The sequence below is a fragment of the Pieris brassicae genome, chromosome 4, assembly GCF_905147105.1.
Source record: "Pieris brassicae chromosome 4, ilPieBrab1.1, whole genome shotgun sequence".
Classification (NCBI taxonomy): Eukaryota; Metazoa; Arthropoda; class Insecta; order Lepidoptera; family Pieridae; genus Pieris; species Pieris brassicae.
The window spans coordinates 13,677,588-13,700,042 of record NC_059668.1 but is presented as its reverse complement, the minus strand read 5'-3'; the positions used below and the strand labels follow the sequence as shown (position 1 = coordinate 13,700,042).

The 22,455-nt window shown below is 30.1% G+C and overlaps 6 protein-coding genes across 7 annotated transcripts in view; 3 read left to right on the top strand and 3 right to left on the bottom strand.

Moving 5' to 3' along the window:
* LOC123708216 (coiled-coil domain-containing protein 6) overlaps nucleotides 1-4,495 on the bottom strand; it is a 70,612-nt gene extending 66,117 nt beyond the window's left edge. The window contains exon 1 of the mRNA XM_045658801.1: nucleotides 4,320-4,495. Coding sequence (XP_045514757.1) covers nucleotides 4,320-4,328 — 9 coding nt within the window. The 5' untranslated portion in view covers nucleotides 4,329-4,495. The remainder of the gene's footprint in view (nucleotides 1-4,319) is intronic.
* Nucleotides 2,676-8,804, top strand: LOC123708218 (palmitoyltransferase ZDHHC23-A). Of its 2 annotated transcripts, none has more exons than XM_045658808.1 (7): nucleotides 2,676-2,711; nucleotides 5,543-5,795; nucleotides 5,870-6,076; nucleotides 6,337-6,414; nucleotides 6,636-6,812; nucleotides 7,238-7,341; nucleotides 7,830-8,804. In XM_045658808.1, the coding sequence occupies exons 2-7, from the start codon at nucleotides 5,602-5,604 to the stop codon at nucleotides 7,859-7,861; spliced, it is 792 nt and encodes a 263-aa protein (XP_045514764.1). In that variant the 5' UTR covers nucleotides 2,676-2,711; nucleotides 5,543-5,601; the 3' UTR covers nucleotides 7,862-8,804. The 2 variants fall into 2 exon arrangements, with proteins under 2 accessions (XP_045514764.1, XP_045514763.1); XM_045658807.1 differs by lacking the exon at nucleotides 2,676-2,711 and adding an exon at nucleotides 5,384-5,443.
* Nucleotides 8,805-8,815: 11 nt separating this feature from the next.
* On the bottom strand, nucleotides 8,816-12,196 carry LOC123708217 (coiled-coil domain-containing protein 191). The gene is made up of 5 exons (XM_045658806.1): nucleotides 12,158-12,196; nucleotides 11,945-12,090; nucleotides 10,998-11,381; nucleotides 10,281-10,435; nucleotides 8,816-9,065 (listed from the first exon to the last, which is right to left on the bottom strand). The coding sequence occupies exons 1-5, from the start codon at nucleotides 12,168-12,170 to the stop codon at nucleotides 8,924-8,926; spliced, it is 840 nt and encodes a 279-aa protein (XP_045514762.1). The 5' UTR covers nucleotides 12,171-12,196; the 3' UTR covers nucleotides 8,816-8,923.
* A 2,978-nt stretch (nucleotides 12,197-15,174) lies between these two features.
* Nucleotides 15,175-16,657, top strand: LOC123709037 (post-GPI attachment to proteins factor 2). Its single transcript, XM_045660123.1, has 3 exons — nucleotides 15,175-15,744; nucleotides 15,817-16,035; nucleotides 16,123-16,657. The coding sequence occupies exons 1-3, from the start codon at nucleotides 15,333-15,335 to the stop codon at nucleotides 16,248-16,250; spliced, it is 759 nt and encodes a 252-aa protein (XP_045516079.1). The 5' UTR covers nucleotides 15,175-15,332; the 3' UTR covers nucleotides 16,251-16,657.
* A 172-nt stretch (nucleotides 16,658-16,829) lies between these two features.
* LOC123708934 (L-2-hydroxyglutarate dehydrogenase, mitochondrial) lies at nucleotides 16,830-19,041 on the bottom strand. The gene is made up of 4 exons (XM_045659955.1): nucleotides 18,856-19,041; nucleotides 17,904-18,776; nucleotides 17,591-17,811; nucleotides 16,830-17,071 (listed from the first exon to the last, which is right to left on the bottom strand). The coding sequence occupies exons 1-4, from the start codon at nucleotides 18,927-18,929 to the stop codon at nucleotides 16,911-16,913; spliced, it is 1,329 nt and encodes a 442-aa protein (XP_045515911.1). The 5' UTR covers nucleotides 18,930-19,041; the 3' UTR covers nucleotides 16,830-16,910.
* A 167-nt stretch (nucleotides 19,042-19,208) lies between these two features.
* LOC123708801 (protein abrupt-like) lies at nucleotides 19,209-22,355 on the top strand. The gene is made up of 8 exons (XM_045659696.1): nucleotides 19,209-19,413; nucleotides 19,534-19,674; nucleotides 19,751-19,882; nucleotides 19,955-20,053; nucleotides 20,217-20,281; nucleotides 20,499-20,623; nucleotides 20,772-20,955; nucleotides 21,957-22,355. Exons 1-8 carry the CDS (start codon nucleotides 19,336-19,338, stop codon nucleotides 22,165-22,167), a joined length of 1,035 nt encoding a protein of 344 aa, XP_045515652.1. The 5' UTR covers nucleotides 19,209-19,335; the 3' UTR covers nucleotides 22,168-22,355.
* The last annotated feature ends 100 nt before the right edge of the window (nucleotides 22,356-22,455 follow it).

The window sequence follows — 22,455 nt, the reverse complement described above, 5'->3', positions numbered from 1 at the left end:
TGGTTACACAGTTCATTTATAGGCATGTCACATACATACATACATCTGCATTAAATGCCTTAAGTTCATTTTAATCTTAAGACATGCAGTGTTCAAGTACATTTTACCTTTACTGTTTGAATTAGTTGCGCTTATAAAAATTAGACATTGGTAATGCTATACCTCAGGGGTCACATTTTTAACGCGTAAATGCCAACACGTTTTTGTCATTAAAATATTTAATATATATACATATGAATTGAATATAATTAATAAGCATATATATATAGTGATTTGATTACATTATTTTTTTATTTTTGTTATATATGAAATATGAAGTATGAAATATAGTGTGGCAAAGGAACTTAGATGTCATCCATATTTAATAAATATTGCCTTTCACTAAACAAACATTGAACTACAATAAAATTATTGTTTTTACAGGAAGAGGTGACTTGTAACTGTAGTTACTGTAAAAGATATTATTTTTAAATCTATATAAGGTATGAATTCATTTTAAAAACATCGACAACTAATTAATACGATTTCAACTACAATTATAACACTAGCCGGTTTTTCAGCATTTATAATAACCTGTTAGCCTGCAAAACTTATTTTGTCGAATTTTAAATGGCGCCATGATTCTTGGCATACTACAAAAAAAATACGAATGTTTATTATATATAAATCGCGGTTCTTAAGTCGTTTAAGGTAACACTTACTGAAGACATTTACAAATTATTTAAATAAATTTACTATAGATACAATTTTAAGCTAAAAAGTCAGTCATTCACTAAGCAAATTAGGCATTAAATTTCAATTAATTGCACCGTAATTATATAATTAATCTACCATTACAGTAATGAACAAATCTGAACACGACTGCGTGGTATTAGAAGACATAACCATATTATGTTCTTTTGGTAATAACATATACGTAAGCTGTCAAAAAAGGCGATTGTTTTTCGCGTTATAATTGAATTCAACTACAAAAGGTATGGAATATAAAAGGAAGTACATCAGTAATTATGTAGTGTTTTCGTTTTTACACGTAGGTATGCCTTATTGCACGTTATATGCGTTTCAAGGAATGTACACTATTGGAGATAAGAAATATCACGAAACTCGTGAAAATTCGATTATTTCACTTGTACTAGCAATCATTGTATAATCAATTTCTAGTACATTCACCTTTTTAAACTTTGATAGACTTTAAATACTGAACCTTTTTGTGTATGCCCATGTATTGCTGACTCTCTGTAGACCGATTTTTGGGACTGAAGCGTCAAATTAGCTTTTGTGGACAAACGGTCAGATTCAAAACTCGTCCAAATATTCTCATAGAATGTTAAGGTCTCTCATATATAAACTAATCAACAGTTAATATATTTATTTCACTCATTTTTTTCTTTCTCCTCTTAACAAATAAGGAACGCAATACAGGGAAATGCTGCCAGCATTAAAGGTACACTGCCACTGGGACTCAACTTTCTAGATTTATTTTTAATACAATTATAATTCATATAAAAACCATTGTTATTTGGAGTATGTTTATAGACATAGACATAACATTTATTACTAACAAAACACACACACTGAAACACAAAAAATAAAAATAAGTAAAAAGTATAATAATAGAGAGATAACAATTTTTTTTTCAAGAAAAATGTTTAATTGTGTAATGCGTGTGTGCTTTGGTTGTATATATTGTATGTAATATATGTTTATAAATGATTTTAGATAGATTGTTTTAGTTCAAGTTAAATTGACTTGTATTACGATATACTTAAATCCGATACAGATATACAGTTCGTGACCATCTCGTTTAGCGGTTACTTGACCATGATCCTTTACTCTCGAATATAAGAAAAATTATGTCCTAGGTACATTAAGTTATGACTGCATTTATATTTTTTTTTATAATTAACTTATACAGTAATAATAAAAAGTAAAAATTGATAAATAGTAAAATAAAAAAATTAAAAAGTTTGGTCCCTATCACACACCTTTAACGCTAGCAGCATTTACCTTTATTTATTTATCTGGGGTCACCTGTACTATCTACCAGGCGCTAACCTTAATCTTTAATTACGACTATGAACTCGAACATTACAAATACTCTATATTTGTGTGTTAAATAGATATTAACTATACTTTAAAAGTAGGTGTGTTAAGCCATTTCTTTAATCTGTTTATTAATACGCTGTTTATCTATAATGTAATTAGTTCTAAAATCGCTATGATGAGGTCAACAAGTGTAATGACCGCAAACTTTTTACTTGTATTTTGATATTTATAGATAGCAATGAGTAACCAAGTGAACGTGAGCAATCAGCACAAAGCGGGATTGCGTTTTTTTTCTGCCTCAACTCGTTATGTCACTTTTTGCGCTCTGAACAACTCACGAAGATGACGCTATCATTTATAATAAGAAATGTTTTTAATATTATTTTATTAAGTTTGTTTTACGCCCAAGATAAAGAAGAATTTTCGTTAGCTCTCTTCAAAGTCCCGGCGATTATGTTTTTTTTAATATCTGAGGTGAGGTTGGAAAGGTAATCTCTGGCTGTACTTAAGAAATGTTATTTACTATTAGAAAGGCACGTTATTTGTGAATGTGAGGGACGTTAATAAACCGAAAAATTAAAAGACTTTTATGGTAATCGGATTTGCAAGCAGTGAAAATAATGGTCGAACGAAAACGTCTCCTACGAACTTGATAATGCATACAAGTATGTATGACTTTATATTATATAAAAAAAAATCCTACGCGTCTCTTTGCTTACAATAAACTTAGAAGCTATATCACGGAATATTATGCCAATGTCTGGAAGGATTCATGAGAAAGATATATAATTCAAGAGTTAGGGGTCAGTGGTGGCCGTGCGTGGCCGGGGCGGATATAAAATAATATTGTCTGATGTGGTAACCCGTCAGAGAGTATACTTCATGCCCTAGACTGTACGAGGTAATCTACATTTTTCTCATCGTCTATTTGCTATTAATTTGATAATATTTTGGCCTCATGGCTGGCGCTCTTTGATTAGTTACTTCTAATGTGTCAATGCACTGTCCTGAGACCTTCAAGAAAAAACGTTGACGTCACTATTATTCTTGGTCTGTGAAGTTATAAAGTTAGTTAAGGGTCCTGTATGGAGTTGTATATCTGTGTCACTTATTATTCTTTATATAAGACAGCCTTATGTGCGATATTCCAAAGTCGAACCCTCCTAATCCCCCTTGAGAGGGATTTATTTTATACTAATAATATTAAGAGGAGACTATTTTTTGTAAATTATCCGTTGAAATAAACTCAAAAACTGACTAAAAAATAATCCTATGGTTTATTTCGGAAATATTTAATAAATAAAACATTCAAGCCGGGCCAGGTCACTAGTAGAGAATAGTTACCGTTTCAAGTTATGGCAATTTTAATTAAATAAGATGAATGTAAAATTATTATTTAAAAGTCCGCACGGTAAACGAGTCGCTATCTTCATAATAAAATTACAGCACTGCAAACCTCTAAGGAAAAAGGAAATGTTTGTATTTTTTGTAGAATTTTATATAAAAGACAAAATTTACCATAGAATAAAAACGCGACTTTTGACATCGTCGGGAGTTTTTAAAATGTCATACATTTCACCAGTGCAAATTTCATTATATATATATATATATAGATTTACCATCAAAAATGGTGTTTAGGCCGGACACTAAGAATGATGATACTCATTATTGTAATAGACGATGAAGGCCAATACGTACAAGAAATACCTACTTTACGCCGCAGATCCTTAAATGAGGTCATATCAAGACAATTGATCAACAAAAGATCTACATTGATAACGATTAGTATATTCGTATTAACAAAGAATCCTTACCGTCTAATTAACTGTAGGTATTACCTCATAGTACGTAGGCAATTGGTTATTTTTCAGTAATTTGCGCCGGTTAATACTATACAACGATTTGCGTATTGCTTAGTTGTTTTGTCTAAAAATTGTTTTTCAACGAAAATATTATGTAGAAGTCAAGATAGAAAAATCAATTACGCCGGTACCCACATTGTGAAAGAGTATTGAGTCGTTTATCGTCATTTGTCTAAGGTAAATGCTTTGGTAGATATAGGTGTGTTACTTAGATAAAGACAAAGATAACTTAATGTTTTTTAAATTATACTTCAACATTTATATACCGTTACATTTATTAAGACAAGAAAACCATTTACTTAAAAATATGGCTGAAAAATATTCAGTACACGAGCGCAGGTTCCGTCCTTGCTTATCATTCAAACTCGTTAAAGGGTCTGCGATTTCCAAAATATTAATTCTGAAACCTACCTTCGACATCGCTCCGTTCACGTTACAAATTCGCCATTAAATCACTCCATTATGAAATCGCCGTTCTGTCGCCTTGAATTAAATAATTACAGCGCATTGATTAAACGCGCAATGTCCATATCACATTTCCAAGACACCATTCCGCGGCAGAAGCCCGATCAATACTGGGCTATGTCGTCGTTGTGGACCACATAAAAAATATGCCTTATACGCGTGCGCGCGCAATCTCTTGTTGACTGACGTTTGCTATGCCATATAGATGTAGTATGTACCATAAAAATCCACCGGAGAATTGGTCTTCCTGCCTAACTCGCTAAGTCAAGCGAACCGTAACCAAACGAGGCCATTGTAAACTAATTGTAACAAAGTATTGAAATATTACTCAAATTATCATACATATGTTTATGAATCGTATTGATTAGGTACGTATATATGTAAGAGAAGTATACCAAAACGTGCATATAACAATAAGGTATCAATCAACCAATTTAATTATAAAAATAGTGTAGAGGAAAAGGAAACGGTGACAATGAGCAGAATTGTGAAGCTTACATTAAATATAATAAGCTATAGATTTTAGTTAGTAGTATCTACCTACATTCAATTAATTATTACTTTTGTAAAATAAATATAGTATAAAAAAATTGTTTAATTAAATCTTACCCATTTTGTAATATGTACCCAATTTTCCAGCTATTAATTATTCTAATAATCTGCGTCCAATCTTATTTTGTTTTATTGACTTAAATCAATGCAATATTGAGAAACAAAATGAAAAAGTTTATTAAAATTGTTATAATGTATATTGGAATAATGAAACATCAATGGCGCCAGAATCGCCATTAATAGGCTTGCTAGTTGCTACATTAATAAAGTGCGGATTACGAGTAATTGCATGGTAGACTTAAATTAAAGAGGATTTAAGGGTTAACAATTATTGGTATTGAAAAAGGACCATTCTGACAAAGTGACGTAAACATAAAAGTCAAAATGGAATTTTGACAATTGACAAGTGGATCATAAAAATTATTCATAATACAAATGAGAAATGAAATATTTATTTCGTACATGTGAAATAACATTATTATTTACCTATTAACAAGATTTTACAAAATTTCTAATAGGTATATCGTTAAGTAACATAAAAAAAACAATTGTGAAGTTGGAATAGGAAAGTTAATTGAAGATATTATCAAAGACTTATTGGTATCCTGTTGTTTTAGGCGTAACATACGGAATCAGCAAAATATAACTATTATGTTCTTAGATTTTCGCCCCAATAATGTCTCAGGATATTTTACCCCACGGAGCAAGTAAATCGAATAAAAAATGGGACAGGGATACGGTTGTGCCGTTTATTTTATTACCACTTCTGCTATTGATAGCAACAATATCTCTTACCATTACGATAATTGTTATGATTTTTATTGGAATGGGCGCCTTATACGTTCAATCACGTCCTAGACAGAAAAATCGGTTAGTCGACACTTTCCTTAACTAGCTGAAAGCAAATTTAGTATGTACACTTTAGAATTTTTTTATTATTTCAGATCCCCCTTCTTCTATTCATGGACATTGTCATCAGGAATTTGTATGTTTCTTGTGTATGAGCTAGGGGTTTTATCATTACTACAAATAACTCAATTAGAAAACTTTATATTTTTATTACTGTTGGCTGGAACATGCTATTGTTTCTATAGGATGAAAGCAATTGCTGATCATGAATTATATTTGGGTACAAAAGGTAAAGAATACAGGTAGGTTGGTTACTACATACCAAAAAGTTAAAATGAAAAAGTGTGCTCTAAATGTCTTTAAAGTTTTTGATATTATTGGAATTTGAAAAATGAAGCCTAATAACTTGAAGCTGTATGCAACATTTTATTGCATATTTAACTGTGGTAATATAATAAATCCTTATAAAAATTTTAAACTTAATAATTTAAAAGATATTTAGTCCACAAACTAAATAGCAATTAATATTTATGGCAATTTTAATAAAGTAATTTTTTTTCAGTCCTGTATTAACTTCTGATTCATATTACTGCCAAGTCTGTCAATTGGAAGTAAATGAAAGATACTTTCACTCTATTTGGTAAGCATTTCAAACATTCTCTAGTCTGTATGTATTCTCTCTTCAATTCAATCCAATTTTATTTTTGACAAATCTTATTTATTGCCTTTGAAATTTTTGTTATCTAGGTTTTTATTATAAAAAAAAGTCAATCAAAGTCAAAATCAAAAAACTTAAATTGTTTAAAAAAAATATTTTACTACATTAAATTTATTCTAATGTTTAAATTATGAATGTTACAGGTGGGATTGTTGTGTTTTCAGACCAAATTACATTTATTTTGTATATGGGCAAATATTTGCATTTGCAACACTTGCTTTTGGTGCTAACTTGGGACTCACAACTATATGTCATCCCATGATATTGTTTGGTTCACTGATGATACCTGAAGATTGCACTGATGCTTATTTTGAATTTAAGTAAGTCTTTTTTATTACTTTCTTAAGTACAAATGCTTGTGTGTGAAAGCTATAAAAGTTTTTGCAAGAAATCAAACTTAGGATTTGAGGCATACAGAATCTGCTTTGAGGGACTTTTCATGTGCCATCAAATTATTAATCAAATATTTTTATTGATAATGTGAGGTTACTTATAATAATATAATAATTATTAATTCTATGTTATAGTTAAATATAAAACAGATCAATAAATAAATCATGATCAGCCTGTATTATAAGTCGCTAACCTAATAAAAATCTGCTGGGCATCAACCATGGACAATTCAATCATCAATCAAAAAGCATAGCTGAGTTAATGTGTCAAACTCATTGACTCAGCTATGGAGACAGTAGAAAATATTAATTAAATCATATAACTTAGATTCTCTTACTTTCAATGTTTTCAGCTATGCATTATGCTTTGTATCATGTGTTTATGCAATTGGGTACTTATCAGTAATTGCCTTAGTTATTCTCCAACAACTGTTTATCTACCTTCCAAAGTATTTTGGTAAGTATACCTAACCACTGTATTATTAAACATTAAGTTGGCCATAGTTTAGAATTAAGAAATTTATGACTAGCAGTAGTAAATGGTATTTTGTATATAACTGGGTCCATATTCTAGAATGTCAATAATCATTTAATCTAGTCTTTAGAGTGTTGACACATTTTTCAAGATGTGATACATTTCCATGATAAAATCATGATGAGATGGTCACTTACGATTCAGTAGGAATATGGTATGAGGAGAGTATATAGAGTAAATTTGTTTAACATTTAATTTTAATATTTTTTTATATTATATACTGATATGTGACTAATAGTACATTTGGTGTCGCTACATACTACATTAGTTTATGTTTACTCTACTATAGTATATATAAATAGTAGATGTTTAAGGAATTACATCTTGACGAATTTTAACGACATGGCGGGTTAAGATGTCATAAATTCGTATCAATTTATATTAGAAATAATATTTTACGTTTGTTTTAGCACCACAGTGGAGAAGGCTGGTTGATGTTTGAATTTCAGTTTTGGAAAAATTTAAAAGATAATAGAATATTTCTTTTATAAGGTTTCAGAAGTGTTATATTAATTTTACCATAAGCTTTTATCAGCGTGTCGTACTACAATAGTATGACTACTATCGATTTCTCGATAGCCTAGTCATTCTACTAAAGGCTGTAGTTTTGCTTACAAAGTTTGTGGTTTTAACACTGAAAATTGGTTGTCTTTGTGTGAGCATTATTCTTCAAATGTCTTTTAACAGATTTACTTGCTATCGCAGCATTGTAAAGTGACGAAATACATTCGCGTTAAGTCTAAATAAAAGTCGAATAATTCGAGTAAAATAGAAATAATATATCGAGGGCGGGTAATTTTTTTGTTCAAGTATACCTTATATACAAAACGTACAATGATGATAAGTAACGGGGAGTAAAGTTACACAGTAACAGTATTAAATAAAAAATTGTTATTGAGATTCAGATTCCGAGGGCTCATGACCGCCTTCCTCCATCGGCCGGTCTTAAAAACTCAAAATAGCTATTATCAAGACAAGTAATGTAACATTGAGTCATTGTGCATAGTTAAATACAGTAAGCAATAAATTCATCACAATTACGAAAATGCACAGCAATAATGAAACAATCTTGCTACCGATGGATCTTCAATAGCTGTTTTATAGACATGTTGCTGATTAAAATTTCCATACAATATTCGCTATACGTAACAAGTATTATAACAAATAACGTATATCAGACTTAGTTACTAATAAGATCCGAGTAATACCAAATGACAAATGTATGTAAACATTGACGGCTCAGACAAAATGACTATGACGTATTGGAATACTTAAAGTTCTGTCAGAACTCGTTGGCGGGAATTGTACTTTCCTATATTTATGTTTTTTTTAAAGATTATGTTTATAGATAAGAAAATCAAATATTTTATAAAATAAAAATAATTTATTACCATCGCATTGTTTATTATATAAAACCCTTTCATAATGCATATCGAATAGAAACGTTTACATTTCCTTAATGTAAATTGAATGTCCCATGCTCAGAAAATGCACTGTCATGAAATCAGTCTTCTGGGGGGTTATAATCGGGTAGTACCAGCATGACTTTCTGTCTCCACTTACGTTTGCGAGCTTCTTGGTCTCGCTTGAGAGCATTCAACGCAGGCAACGCCCTCCAACATGTGAAAGTCTTGAAAATAACATTACTGAAAAACAAGCATACATTTAAATATTAATTGTTGGCGTTTTTAAATTGACCGAATAAAAATCGATTTGTTTATTGTAGAACCTTTCGAATCCAGATTCTGTTATTTTTATATGGGCAAAAAGAGTCGAGACTTCCTTCACTTTTTAGCAGAAATATAACACACCAAGGGGCTAACCCAAACGTAAAAACTTTTTTTTTATCATGAAAATTCAAACTAGAAGTGTTTTTTTTGATAACGTTAAACGCAGTTAATTGTATGAAAATTCTAATTTTACTCATGACGCAGTATTTAGCATACGCTACTAAGTTAACACGATACTTGCTAATGTATAGTAGAAAGAAATTCAGTACTTACTTCTAGTGCTAAATAGAAATGCAGCACTTGCAACTACATACAACTGCATTCTTATTAAGCATCGGCCTACATTATGAATTTCAAATTTTAACTGTTTCTAAATAAAACAGCAGTGTATAATAACACTGCTGCGCTCATGTGTAGCAAAGCTTAATCGAGGCTGTAATATATATAGCCGTATAGTATAAAATAATACAAATTGTGATAATAAATTCCAACGATATTCGGCGATGAAAATAACAAACCTGATTCTTTTCTTAGTTTCGTTATATTCCAATACAATAAAGGTAGTAGGTAGTAAATTTTGAATTATATCAATTAATAACATTTTTACTTAGTACTAGGCATAGAAAAAAAACTGATTTCTAACTAAATATGTGGTATTAATATGCTAGATCAAAATGCAGTATACTAAGCGCAAGCGATGCAATTAGTTCTAGTGACCATGATGTGATGCTAGAACTAAATGTAGCAGTTTTGATTCGGATAGGGCAACAAAGTATTTAAAAAATTGTCTTTAGATAGCTAGATTTTTACTTAATTAATAAAAAAAATGTTTTATATCATTAAATTGTGCCTCAGACACCTAACAGGTTTAAGGCGTTTATCTGCGAACGACTTTTTTGTAAGTGCTGCATTTGCAGTTATGACAGAATGATTAGATCAAGTTCATCAAATCGGCTCAGTAGGTTCTGATAAATTATATTGTTTCTTATTTATTATTAGTTGACAGGTATTTGAAGTTTATAATTATTTTTAACTTTAAATATTACGTTTAGTCAATTGTCAGTGCTATGGGCTAAACCGTTAAAAATTAGATAAGTTTTAATGAAAATGATTATTTATTAAAGTACATACCAGTTGTGATACGTAACAGCTGCTGTCCATTTTAATTCAATCTCTTGTTTAACGACATTAATGCCTTCGCAAAACTTTCTAAAAACTAATTGAGTTACGTAAAAATCGTAGTAATCTTCGGCGACTTGCTTCTTCAAGATATAATTGTAATGATTCTGCAATATTATTAATGATGATGTTTTACATTCGTAAAATAAATACATTGATTGGTTAATTACTTGATGTAGTAAACGTGTATTAGATAAGTTGAAGTGCTTAGTTAAGTTTTATTGCAAATAATAAATTACATCAGAATACGTAACTCAGGTATCTGATGTCATGAAAAGTGTATTTCATTAGTTAGTGGCTTTATATATATACATTAATTTTATATTTACATTTTCTTTTTTTAATACAAGAGAATATCTAGATCTCAGATAGATATTTGAACTAGAAATCACATTAAACGTAAGTTCAATGTGATTTCTAGTTCACTTAAAAAGGAAATCATTGTAATACGAGTATACCGTTTTACCCAAAATAGTCCTACTTCTTTAATTAATTGGACTAGTTTATAGTTCTCGATTAAATACTTATAATAAAGCTATTAGCTTAAGTCGCATACTTTTATATAAATATTGACGTCCATAAGTCATTATTAAGTTAACAGTAAACATATTAATTTATAAAACATATTGCGTCACCCAGAAATAACCATTGTATGAGGAAAATTCCTACCTTCTGCAAAGTATCAAATGCTCGCCTTAAAACCTTTTTTCTATAATGTTCCTCAGCTGTAAAATTTCTCTCAAACCACATATCTTCCGTATAAAACATCCAATGTAAAAATATATTTTTAATTAATTGAAATTTATGATGCGCCTTCGCTTGATCTAGGTTGTCCCGTTTCATTTGTATCAAAATCTGAAATGGCAGCACACCGTATCGTATCATTAAACTCTTTTCGTAATGTAAATCGGCCATAACCATTAGTGCTCTCATTCTTTCTGCATGTTGCTTTTTGCGTATGTTTTCAATTTTCTCCTTTCTTCTTTTTTGTTTCAGGTCTTTTATGCGTTTAGTTTTTTCCTCTTTATCCATTTCAGCCTTTGCCAGCTCCGCCTGCGAATGTATACATATATACAAGGTAGAAATAACATATATAATACCTTGAACAAAAAAAAAACAATTTTTTACCCGGATTAAAGCTATTTGTATTATTATAAACTTATAATTATTTTACGTAAGTTTAAAATAATACAAATGGCTTGAATCCGGTTAAAAAATTGTTTTCTTTCAATGTGTAAAAGCTATGTTAACCAAAGACAATACTATATATAATACCTGCTTTAACACTTATATACAAAAAGGGGCAGAAACATTTCTAGTGTTTTATTTAACTTTAGTAATGGAAGAATTCCAAGTCGCGACGTACTATAATATTCAATATGTTTTTGACATAGGAGAGTTAACATTAAAGGCAGTTAGTCTGACTCCCGAATGTCACCAATGAATCCAATAGGATTCTTATAATCGTCGATCGTCGTCTCATTTCTGAACTTAAAGATTTGCTCACGATACTTTCCCTCGCCGTTCAAGTAATGTGTAAAAATGAAATACAAATCCATTGGTACATGACAATATCGCTTCGTAATTATATATTTTAGACATTTATAATACAATACCTGCTGCTTTAATCTTAACTTTTCTTCCTCAATTTGTTTACGCCTTTCTCTTATTACTGCATGTTTTTCGTCTCTTTCGCGTGCTCTCGCTTCCATCCTTTGTAAAAATTTTGGCACCTTTAAACATTGTAAAACCAATGAGGGCTCTGAAAATAATTTAATGTATGTAAAACACTTCTATTTGTAGTGGTAGTTGAATTTGTTGGTAAAGACCTGCAGCTCCCATAGTTCTCCATGGTATACCAAATCTTAACAGGCCAGTTTCATTAAAGCAAACAAGACCATAAGCAGTCATAATTATATAGAATAAGAATTTTAGAGATTGCTATTTATTTCGACAAAATTCTTAGTAATATACTTAAAGTACTCAGCATGGCCGGTAGACCATAAAATGTTTATATTGAATTCCGTCTTCCTTATTCTAGTTTTCCTTAGCAAGGCTTTAAAACTGATAAACAATTTGACAGAATTGGTTTTCTAAGAATTAGTATACTTTTTACTTTTACGCTTATATTGCAAAAATGTAGATTTTATGTTTATTTTCAAATGTCAGAGATTAAAATCTATAATTTAAAAAACTTGTCTTTGACAATATAATTTCTAGATGGATATTACCTTCTATTTCCGTAATATTGAGTTCATTCGTTAAACATTTAATCTTAGGTTTCAAATGTTTATCTATTTCATAATAGGTTTTCCTCACTTCATCTTTCATACAACTCAATGACTGCTTTGAAGCTTCGATTATTTTATTATATTTCAGTTCTTCTATTACTTTATTTTGCTGCTCAAGTTTAGCTTTCTGTAATGCAATTATATGCTTTTGCATCTTGTACCTGAAATAAATAAGTAAGTTAAAAGATTTGGCTCGCAATGATGAAAAACTGAACCTTATTGCTTTTTTAATTATTATCCGATGTAAAAGGTAAAACTAAAAATCCACATTTCATGATTAAACCGATTTTCATTGTCTCAATTTTCCATTTTTTTTTTTGGTCCATTTCGTACTTCACAACAAAATCTGTCTGCAAGATTCATACTTTAATTATAGATGCAAAAAATAAATAATTAGGGATATGAATTAAATGCAATTTAAGCCAGTATAGTTTATTTCTTTTATATCATGCTGGCCTGAAATATAAAAATACTAAACTTAAAATTCCTTACATATAGAATCAAGTTAATTGTGAAAAATGTAGAATCGAAAATAAGTTATATTATATTGCGTATGTCCGGTACCTGTGATGATAACTATTGTAATCCCGAACAAGCATTTTAGCTCGATGTTCAGGCTCTGTATTGTTTTTGGCTTGTTTGAGTCTATCTAAAAAACTATCAACGGCCTCTTTCCTTGTGTGTTTAAACTTGATTTCATTTTTAATTTTCACATACATTTTCCATTTATCAACATATATTCTTGCTATATTGTGTTTATGATCTGTGTTTTCTTTTTTAAAAGAGGAAATTTTTAAAATATCAGTTATTTCTGCGTTATGTTCGGTGTCATATTCTTCAAGTCGTCTGTCAATTTGTGGATAAAGATAGTTTTCTGTCCGTTCTTTGTCGACATCATCCCCGATAGTGTCATCATTATAATTAGATGAAAGTGTCATCATCACTAAAAGCGATTGCAAATCGTGTTTAGTACTAAAACTAAAATCGTCTACAACGGTCTCCACATCTTCAAATGTGTCAACTGTGTTTTGTTTCTTTTGTTTAACCTCCTTTGCTATTACGTTTGTCTTTAATTTCGGCACTGATTTATCAAAATCAAACGCCTGTCGTTTGATCTTTGGTAAAACCTTAAATGTATCGGCACTTTCAATCTTTAATTCAGATATTTCTTTAAAATTCTGTACAAAAGTAGATACTTCGCTTTTTATGAGTTGAAACTCATCCGGTGGTCGGTTGGATATTGGCATTGGCATACTATTTGGAATCCTGTGTTTCTTCGACATAAGATTATTTTTTGCGTCTATACTTTTAAATAAGCTGCGCACTTTTGCGATTTCGTTATTTACAGTATACGAATTATTAAATACTTTTCGCTTAAACTTTCTGTAAGAAATATAACCCGTTATAATGACTCTATGTCTTTTAATACTTCAATAAATCACATATCATTTTGGTACCTACTTACGTTTTTGTGTCAGTCTTTGATAAGTGTCTATGGGTGTGTGTGTCCTTCGCCTGTTGAAATAATTAATGTTATTACCTAATACTGCATCACACATTCTTTAATTTGAAATTCTATATCTACAACGCCTAACTGCTGAAGTTGCAACGAGATAAGCTATGTCCTACGATACTTACCATGTCTCTTCTTATCTGTAACCGGAGTGTAACGTCTGATGAGACGAAGTCAGGATCATGTCTTGACAAATCATAGACCCTAAAAATATCTTTTGATAAAAGTTCTTCCATATTTTTCTTTTACTTTATTGTATATAAAACAAACATATTTTGAGTCATACAAACAGATTTTAGTCTTAATATTTTTTTTTAATATTAAATTTTCCACTAGTTAGAACCTAAGTTCTAACTTCTAACCAAGTCAGCTCTTTCTAGAATAAGCTGTGAGTTTCGAGGTAACGGTTTGATCAATATATTGTATTGTAGCTAAGATACGCGTCAGGTATCAATCATATGCTTACCAGGTTACAAAGTTTACTAAGAATCACTTGTATGTATTAGTAAGGGTTATTACTTTCATGATTTGGTAATACTTACTATTGGAAAAATAACTTGTGAATAAATGTCTTCCATAACGAAAACCTACTTGTAATAACAAAGGCTGATTGATATAATATTTATGAGTATGAATTCTAATTTTAAAAATGTAATCTGGTGATAACAGTTTTGAACAATGAAACTCTTTTCATGTTAGGAGCGTTGTTATTTTAAAAAGTTAGGTTAGGTTAGATGAGATTACTTGTATGCTTGTATGATTTTTAACTTTTTCTGTATTTATTGTTGCACTGCAGTACATTAGGTACATTCATTATTTTCGACTACACTGCTCCGAGTTGTAGTAGTAGTAGTAGCAGAGTTTTACGACTCTATAAAATGTAAATATTTACTCTTAGTATACTAGGCCACTAAAACGTAATCATAACATGGGGGCGAATTTGGATGGATCATTTATGATCTATCAGGTACACAGGTTACGTTAGACATGACGTTTACAATGAATGACTATTGACCGAGAAGTCAAATGTCATGAAGTTCTACATTGCTTAAGCTTTACGAATAAAAATGCAGGCAGTAAACATAAACCGCAACCTGCAAATTATATCTGCATTAGTGACATTGCATAAGTGCATTGCGTTAGATCCATGTGATTGAGTTTATTATTTATTTATAACTGCTTTTATAAAAGCCCCAGCCGATGTATCTACCTCTTTATAATGCGTCCGAAAGAAAGTATTTTATTAGGATTCCAATTACAAAGTTGGGATTGTGTACAGTGTCTTTGCCTTTATTTGCGTTTATAGTTTGTGTCATTATCACTATAATTAAAGACTTCGATAAAGCTAATAATACGCATTGTAAAGTACCAAATGTCTTCCCGTCAATATCAGCTTCCATTGGAAATTATGAACCCCAAAGAACAATATGGAAAACTGCCATATATATCCACGCACCGCTGAGGTTCTTCATTATTTATTTACGTTGGGAATATTATAGAAGTATTATTAGTAAATTTTGTATTACAGTAGTCAAATTATCAGTTGCTTTAAATCTAATGGAAAATTTGTCATTATTAGGGTTAACATATTGGACTTCATCACTTAATTATCGTAAGTTGAAGTTTTGATGATTTCTTGTATAATCACAAATTTGATACATGAAATTTAACATTTTCTTTCCAGCATATCATGAAGCCTGCTTTAAAACATTTATCGGAACATCAATATTTTACATGTTCTTTACAAGTATAATGCTGACTAAATATAGACGGCGTCCAGTAGTTTCTCCATTGGAAACTTATTCAGTTAAACTAAAATGGAGAGCTTTCTTTACCAATGTGGGTTCTTTTGCCTTTGCAGCTTATTTTTTTCTGAGGCATAATCGACTTTGCGAACCATATGGTAAGTAATAAGCATATATACAATGTTATAATAGTATGGATTACTCTTGAACTACATTTAATGTTTTACCAAATTTTTTTTTTTCAGTATATTCAATGTTTGCATTCTCAGAGTACATAGTGGTTGTCAGTAACATATTATTTCATATGACAACAATATATGACCTCAAAGTGCAATATTTATATTTCACTAGGAAAGGTGTTACAATAGAATGACTCAGGATTATTAACAATATTTTTGTAGTACAGGAAGAAATGAGGGGTTATTATAATTCAAGAACGATTAAGTCTTGTCATTTTAAATAATGATATACCGGTTATGGAATATGTTTAGAAATGAGCCAAAGGGTTGTTACAAAAATATTGTATGAGAGTAATAAAAATATAAGAGGTGTGCAGCTCACTAACTTAAAGCCTAATAGCACAAATTTTAATTTATAATTTACTTATTGTTGAAAAATTAATGAAATCTTATTATACAACTGAGTGTTACATATTCTATAGAAGACTTGTTGTATTAGGTGTTAATTTAAGTATTTAAAAATTGTTTTACTAGGATAGCTAGTAAGACTGATTATGACATTTATTTTATTGTTAAATAAATAGGGAGCTAAACAATTATCTATTTGCATTTTAATTCTCACTAAAATTAATATAAAAGATGAATGGCTATTAAAACAAGTACAATTCCTTTTTACACTTTATTGCTTAATTTTATAATATAGTAAAATGTTAAAAATAGATTTATTCTAACATATGTAAAAATAAAAAAATAATTTATAAATTAGTATTCTTATCTATATCACATTTCATAATTAAAAGTGGAGATAAATATTTTACTTATTGTATAAAATAAAAAAAATATTATAATAAGGTTTAAAGCTTAAACTCTTCTTTTATTCTGTCTGCTATCATTTCTGCAATAGCTAATGATGATGTGGCTCCAGGGGAAGGGGCATTTCTACAATGTAGTACCCTGCTTCCTATTGCACCAGAACCTGGTTTTGAATCGAAAACAAAGTCTTCTATAAGTGTTCCTGAAATAATAAGATTAAATATACACTAATTTCTAAATAATCAATGTTTATTTTATCTTTTTTGTCAATATTCCTGTCTGATATATTTATACATTTCATTTTGATAAGATAGTGTTTAGATTATTTTATTTATTTATTAAAGCTTACCACATCATAGATTGTACTTAATCTACTGCATATGACAATTGAAGTAAACATAAGTGTTTCAAAAAAGAAATTAAAAAATGCAATTAAAACATATAATACAAAATAAAAATCATCAGCAAAATAACAAATTAGGTTCGAGATAGGCACCTAACAATGCTTTCTCTAAAACCGATCAGCCCACTACTGAATATATCCAGCTCCGGCTAAGCACTATTCAATCCGTGAAAATCGCAAAGAATTCAATGAGAGATGCTTGGACTCCAAGGTTGGTTTTTGTAGGAGGAACTTGTAAGATATTTCTGATTTTAGACCTAGGGAATGAGTATGGGACGACAATTTTAATATTAGATAAATATATTAAAATGTAGATACCATCTTTGCCCATAGCTTGAGCCCTGACTCCTGCGGGCCCACTCTCCACATCAGCACTTGTTATCTCCTGAATGTATTTCTGTATTTGCTTAACTTGCAATGGAATTAAAATTGATCTGGACATTTCCTTTAATCCAAATCCAGCATATTTAAAAGCCATTTTTTGAAAGCCAGAGAATGATACTATGTCTTTTAACTCTTTTATGTTAATATCACTCCATCTAAAAAAAAATTGTTTGTAGCAAAACCCTATTTAAAAAATTATTAAATTCATTTGGTTTATAAAATTGTTCTGCATGATTTAGAAGCTTACCTGTAGCCTTCCTTACAAAAAGCTAAAATTGCATTTGGTCCTAAAATTACACGTCCATCAATTCTTGGTGTTATATGAACACCAAGAAAGGGGAATCTCGGATCTGGCACAGGGTAAATATTAGCTTTAGCAAGATTTTTTTTTTGAGGCAGGAGATATAGATATTCACCTCTAAATGGGATAATTTTTGGTTCTTCAGGACATCCTGTTAGTATAGCAACAGTGTCTGAATGCAAACCACAACAGGTAAGAACATATTTTGCCTTAACTGTGTTTTCCTTATTGTCAGAAATTACAACAGGATATTCAGAATTTTCACCTTCAAAGAACCTTTTCACTTCAAAGTTTAAATAACTCTTGCCCCCACATTTTTCAAAATCATTAACATAGTATCGAGTTACTGCTCCCCAATCAACAATTCCAGTGTGAGGTGACCATATACCTTGTAGTCCTTTAACAAATGGCTCTAATTCCTTCATTTCCTTAGCATCCATTAATTTGAGGTCCTTTACTCCATTTTGCATTCCCCTGTCATATAAATCAAGAAGACGTGGCACTTCCATTTTGTCAGCAGCTACTATGAGTTTGCCACATTTGGAATATTTTATTCCCTTCTCATTAAAATATTTATATGCCAAATTAAGACCCTTGACACAGAGCTTGGCTTTTAATGACCCTGGCTTGTAATATATACCTGCATGAATTACACCACTATTGTTTCCACTTTGATGGAACGCAAATTTATTTTCTTTTTCTATCAAAGCGATCTTCAGGCCTGGATGTCTCAAAGCCAGCTCCCTCGCGGAAGCTGATCCAACAATGCCCCCGCCAACTATAACAATATCGTAACATGGTTGGGAGCTATGACTATATCTGAAAATATATTATCGAGCTAAAAAAATTAATTTGAAGTGGTAAGAAATAAGAATTAATGTATTTGGATAATATATACCGTCGGGTATTCAATAAATTATGATTTCTTGAACAGAATACCGATAATGTACGCACTTTGAGTAAATGGGCCATTTTATAACTAGTATTACAGACTGATAACAGCACAAAAAGTTTAAACGCAAAACAAGTAACAACCTATCAATACAAACTACAAAAATAAAATAAACATCAATGAATTATCAAACAAGCGAATTTTTTTATTTGTTATGACTTTGTTACGATATCGCTATAGTCTATGCTTTTCAAAATACAGGCAAACGTAAAATTATAGAATACCAAAATCTGCAATAATATTAATTTGCTGTTGTCAACTGTCTGCAGTACAATTTACTTATCTTGACTATTCTTTTACCTACAATTTCCCAAATATATACAAAATATGTTAATCATCGTATTGCAAAACTTGTTAAAAAAGGCATTGTAAATTGTTTACATTTTATGAATATTTGGTTTTAAGAAGACAAGTGCTTGTTTAAAAATGACACATTCTCAATTTTCGTTAACATGGGATTCTCATAAAACTAATATTTGTGGGGGATTTTGTGCTTTGCAACAGGTAAGTGCTCAGCCTAAAATATTGTAAACAAGATTTGAAAATTAGTTATTTCTAAGTTCTTATTCCTAACATCTGCCTTATACATTTAGCTGCAAACCCTATTATTGTCTTTGTCTTTAGAATGGAGAATTTGTTGACATGACTTTGGCAGCTGATGGGCATTTTGTTAAAGTGCACCAAGTTATGATAGCCCTTTCCAGCCCATATTTGAAGGAGTTAATTACTTCAGTGCCTTCCACACATCCAGTAATATTCCTCAATGTAAGTGGTTTTGATTATGATTGCCACAGTTGGAAAAAAAGTTTATAATGTTCAAAATTAAATTCATTCCTTTCAGAATGTCTCTCATTCTATTCTCACATTGTTACTGGAATACATATATACAGGAGAGGTAATGGTTCCACCAGCAAGCTTAACAGCATTTATGGATGCTGGAAAATCACTTCAAATTAAAGGTCTTGAAACTATTGTAAGTATAAACCAAATAAAAATGTTAAATTTATAATATGTATAACAATAATTTGTGACTATTTCCTTTTAGCAAAGTGAGAAAATTTCAAATGTAACTCAGACGAATGAACCTAGCTATGATACTCCTAGTTCTGCAAAACGAATGAAAACAGAACATTTTGTACAACAGGTAACCTTTGTTTTTTGAAATAGCCAACAATCTTTCCTCCTATTTATTTTGAATATTTACTAATAAAGACTTATTTATTTCTTAACTAACATTAAATAGTTATATAGTCTATAAATTTTATAGACTACCAGACTATTGACTAATATTTATTAAACAATTATAGGTCTCAAGGTTGCCTATCATAAACAGAAATCTATCTATAAAACCAGAAAGCAGTCCAGCTTCAGGGTAAGTTTTAAATGGAATAATTAATTACATTGTTTTAAGTAACACTAGTAAGTGTGCAATTAATTACATCATTGTAGTCATTGTGTTTTTCAAGCAATATTTTTCTGCAATATAAAATATTTTTTATAAGTGTACTAATTTAAATCAGTACCACTGCATACACTGCTTCTGTACTGTGTATGAATATTAAGTGATTATATAGTTTTGTAAATTACAGGAAAATTAATATAAATAATTCAATGGATAGAGATGACGATAATGATTATTCCATGGGATTTGAAACACATGAAGATTCCGTGTGTGAGGATTCACAAGAAGTTAATAAACCTAATGATGTTGAAGGTATTTGAAATAACTAAATTTGACTTAATTAAATGTTTCCATACAGATTTTTTTGCATTGCATAGGAAAATTAGACTTTTAAGTTAAAACATACATACCAAGACTCAGAGGTTTCATACAAATACGCTGCTCATATTATTTATTTCAGTTAAATCATCGAATCTACAATTCACTGTGTCAATTCGGGGTGCTTTGCAAGTTATCTTGAACAGGTATATTTATAATCTACAATCGACACAAAACTCGGGAGTGAAGCGATGGCGGTGCATAGACTACAGAAACATCAAGTGCATGGCTTCCCTTGTCACAAAGGACAATGTTGTATTAAATAGGTAAGTAAAAAAAAGAAAATTTTAGAAAGAAGAGAAAGTTTAATCAAAACAAATATCATTTCCGCTAATCAAAATTTCACTACACCCATTGGCTCGACTACTTGATCCTTTTAGTGGTAGTTGGAGGATGTGACTCCTACAAATTATTTTTTACGACATTTGACCAAAGAGTTCTTAGTCGTAATTCAGACTGTAGTCGATATAGTACTATTGTATTTCCTATGCATACGATAATAACATTTATTAGGTTCAGTCCAAATTTATAATATTAGATAAAGCAGTCCAATAAACTTTACAAACTAGGTCATACTCATGCGATTCTGCTGAAGAATTGTTTAAACCGTATCATGTAATCATTTTATAAACTGTTCTTACATCTTAGATGGTACATATTCCCTAAAATTATCCCACTGATTTAATCCGGTTTATAAAACCAAAATACAGACAAAATATCCAGTAAAATATTGCAAATACCATGCAAAAGATGGCGTTACTAACATTTGTATATACATGTTAAAAGAGTTTAATTTAAATTGTAAAGGAGTTTGTAAACTCCACCTGTGTTCGAACGTCAATTTGCCTTGTTAATTATATATATTTTTTAATTAAAGAATATTCACCTTTAAGTACAACAATAATATAATCGCTTTATTACATTATTTATATAACTTACGTAGAGTGCTTTTTAGCAATCGTGGCCAGCGAGATATTGTCTATGTTTATTGTTCATGATCTTTGTTAAGTAATAAAATATAGATAACATACGTTTATTGTATCGCTCCGAAGTATATTATATTTGTTTTATGAATAGTTTAAATATATAAAATTATTCATCGAAATTATTTGTATTACTCGCGTGAAATCGTCAGATTTTCTACTATCATCAATGTTTAAAATATCTCACTACTTTATCTATGTACTAAGCAAACAAACATGTCGACTGAATTGTTCAATTTATTTTACATATAAAAACCATATTAATTTATACCTTTTGTTTACAGGTCCAATCCCCATAATCACAGTTTCCACGACAAGAAAATACTTCAAAAGATCGAGAAAAACTCTGTTTACTCAGCCCTGTATGAATTAGAAGCACAACAAGAGAAAGAAAGAGTAAAACAGGACGAAGAGGAAGAAGAAAATATAGAGTTTATAACTAGTGAAATTGTTGGAGATCTGCCCGATTTAGCAGACGTTTCTAAAAGCAATTAGCTGGTGAAAAACAGAACAGTTATTCATTAGTCATTAATCAAACGCTCTTTTGTTTTATTAAAAATATCATTGTTTCATTATCAGTGTTTAAAAACGATCATTTTACGTAAATATGATACATTTTAATTTTTCTTACTAGTATAGGTATATAAATGGAAAAAGACCAAAAAAATAAAACATATTTCCTATATCGTTGTTCATTTTCCCCTGTTAAAAATAGCCATTTTAGTTTATAGGATATAAACTAAAGAAGAAGCCATACGTAGAAGTTAGTTTAGAATAAACAAT

What these genes read in the sequence shown, in the direction of transcription:
- LOC123708934 (XM_045659955.1), bottom strand. Translation starts at nt 18,929, where the DNA reads ATGGCCCATTTACTCAAAGTGCGTACATTATCGGTATTCTGTTCAAGA. An exon ending in TTTTGTAAGGAAGGCTACAG is followed by an intron (nt 17,812 to 17,903) that starts GTAAGCTTCTAA and finishes ATTTTTTTTTAG; the next exon opens with ATGGAGTGATATTAACATAA. An exon ending in TCAAGCTATGGGCAAAGATG is followed by an intron (nt 17,072 to 17,590) that starts GTATCTACATTT and finishes TTATTATTTCAG; the next exon opens with GAACACTTATAGAAGACTTT.
- LOC123708217 (XM_045658806.1), bottom strand. An exon ending in AGTTAAGATTAAAGCAGCAG is followed by an intron (nt 11,382 to 11,944) that starts GTATTGTATTAT and finishes ATACATTCGCAG; the next exon opens with GCGGAGCTGGCAAAGGCTGA. An exon ending in CATTTGATACTTTGCAGAAG is followed by an intron (nt 10,436 to 10,997) that starts GTAGGAATTTTC and finishes ATAATATTGCAG; the next exon opens with AATCATTACAATTATATCTT.
- LOC123708218 (XM_045658808.1), top strand. Translation starts at nt 5,602, where the DNA reads ATGTCTCAGGATATTTTACCCCACGGAGCAAGTAAATCGAATAAAAAA. An exon ending in AGATACTTTCACTCTATTTG is followed by an intron (nt 6,415 to 6,635) that starts GTAAGCATTTCA and finishes TGAATGTTACAG; the next exon opens with GTGGGATTGTTGTGTTTTCA. An exon ending in GATGCTTATTTTGAATTTAA is followed by an intron (nt 6,813 to 7,237) that starts GTAAGTCTTTTT and finishes CAATGTTTTCAG; the next exon opens with CTATGCATTATGCTTTGTAT.
- LOC123709037 (XM_045660123.1), top strand. Translation starts at nt 15,333, where the DNA reads ATGTATCTACCTCTTTATAATGCGTCCGAAAGAAAGTATTTTATTAGG. An exon ending in GACTTCATCACTTAATTATC is followed by an intron (nt 15,745 to 15,816) that starts GTAAGTTGAAGT and finishes TTTTCTTTCCAG; the next exon opens with CATATCATGAAGCCTGCTTT. An exon ending in TCGACTTTGCGAACCATATG is followed by an intron (nt 16,036 to 16,122) that starts GTAAGTAATAAG and finishes TTTTTTTTTCAG; the next exon opens with TATATTCAATGTTTGCATTC.
- LOC123708801 (XM_045659696.1), top strand. Translation starts at nt 19,336, where the DNA reads ATGACACATTCTCAATTTTCGTTAACATGGGATTCTCATAAAACTAAT. An exon ending in TAAACCTAATGATGTTGAAG is followed by an intron (nt 20,624 to 20,771) that starts GTATTTGAAATA and finishes TATTTATTTCAG; the next exon opens with TTAAATCATCGAATCTACAA. An exon ending in GACAATGTTGTATTAAATAG is followed by an intron (nt 20,956 to 21,956) that starts GTAAGTAAAAAA and finishes TTTTGTTTACAG; the next exon opens with GTCCAATCCCCATAATCACA.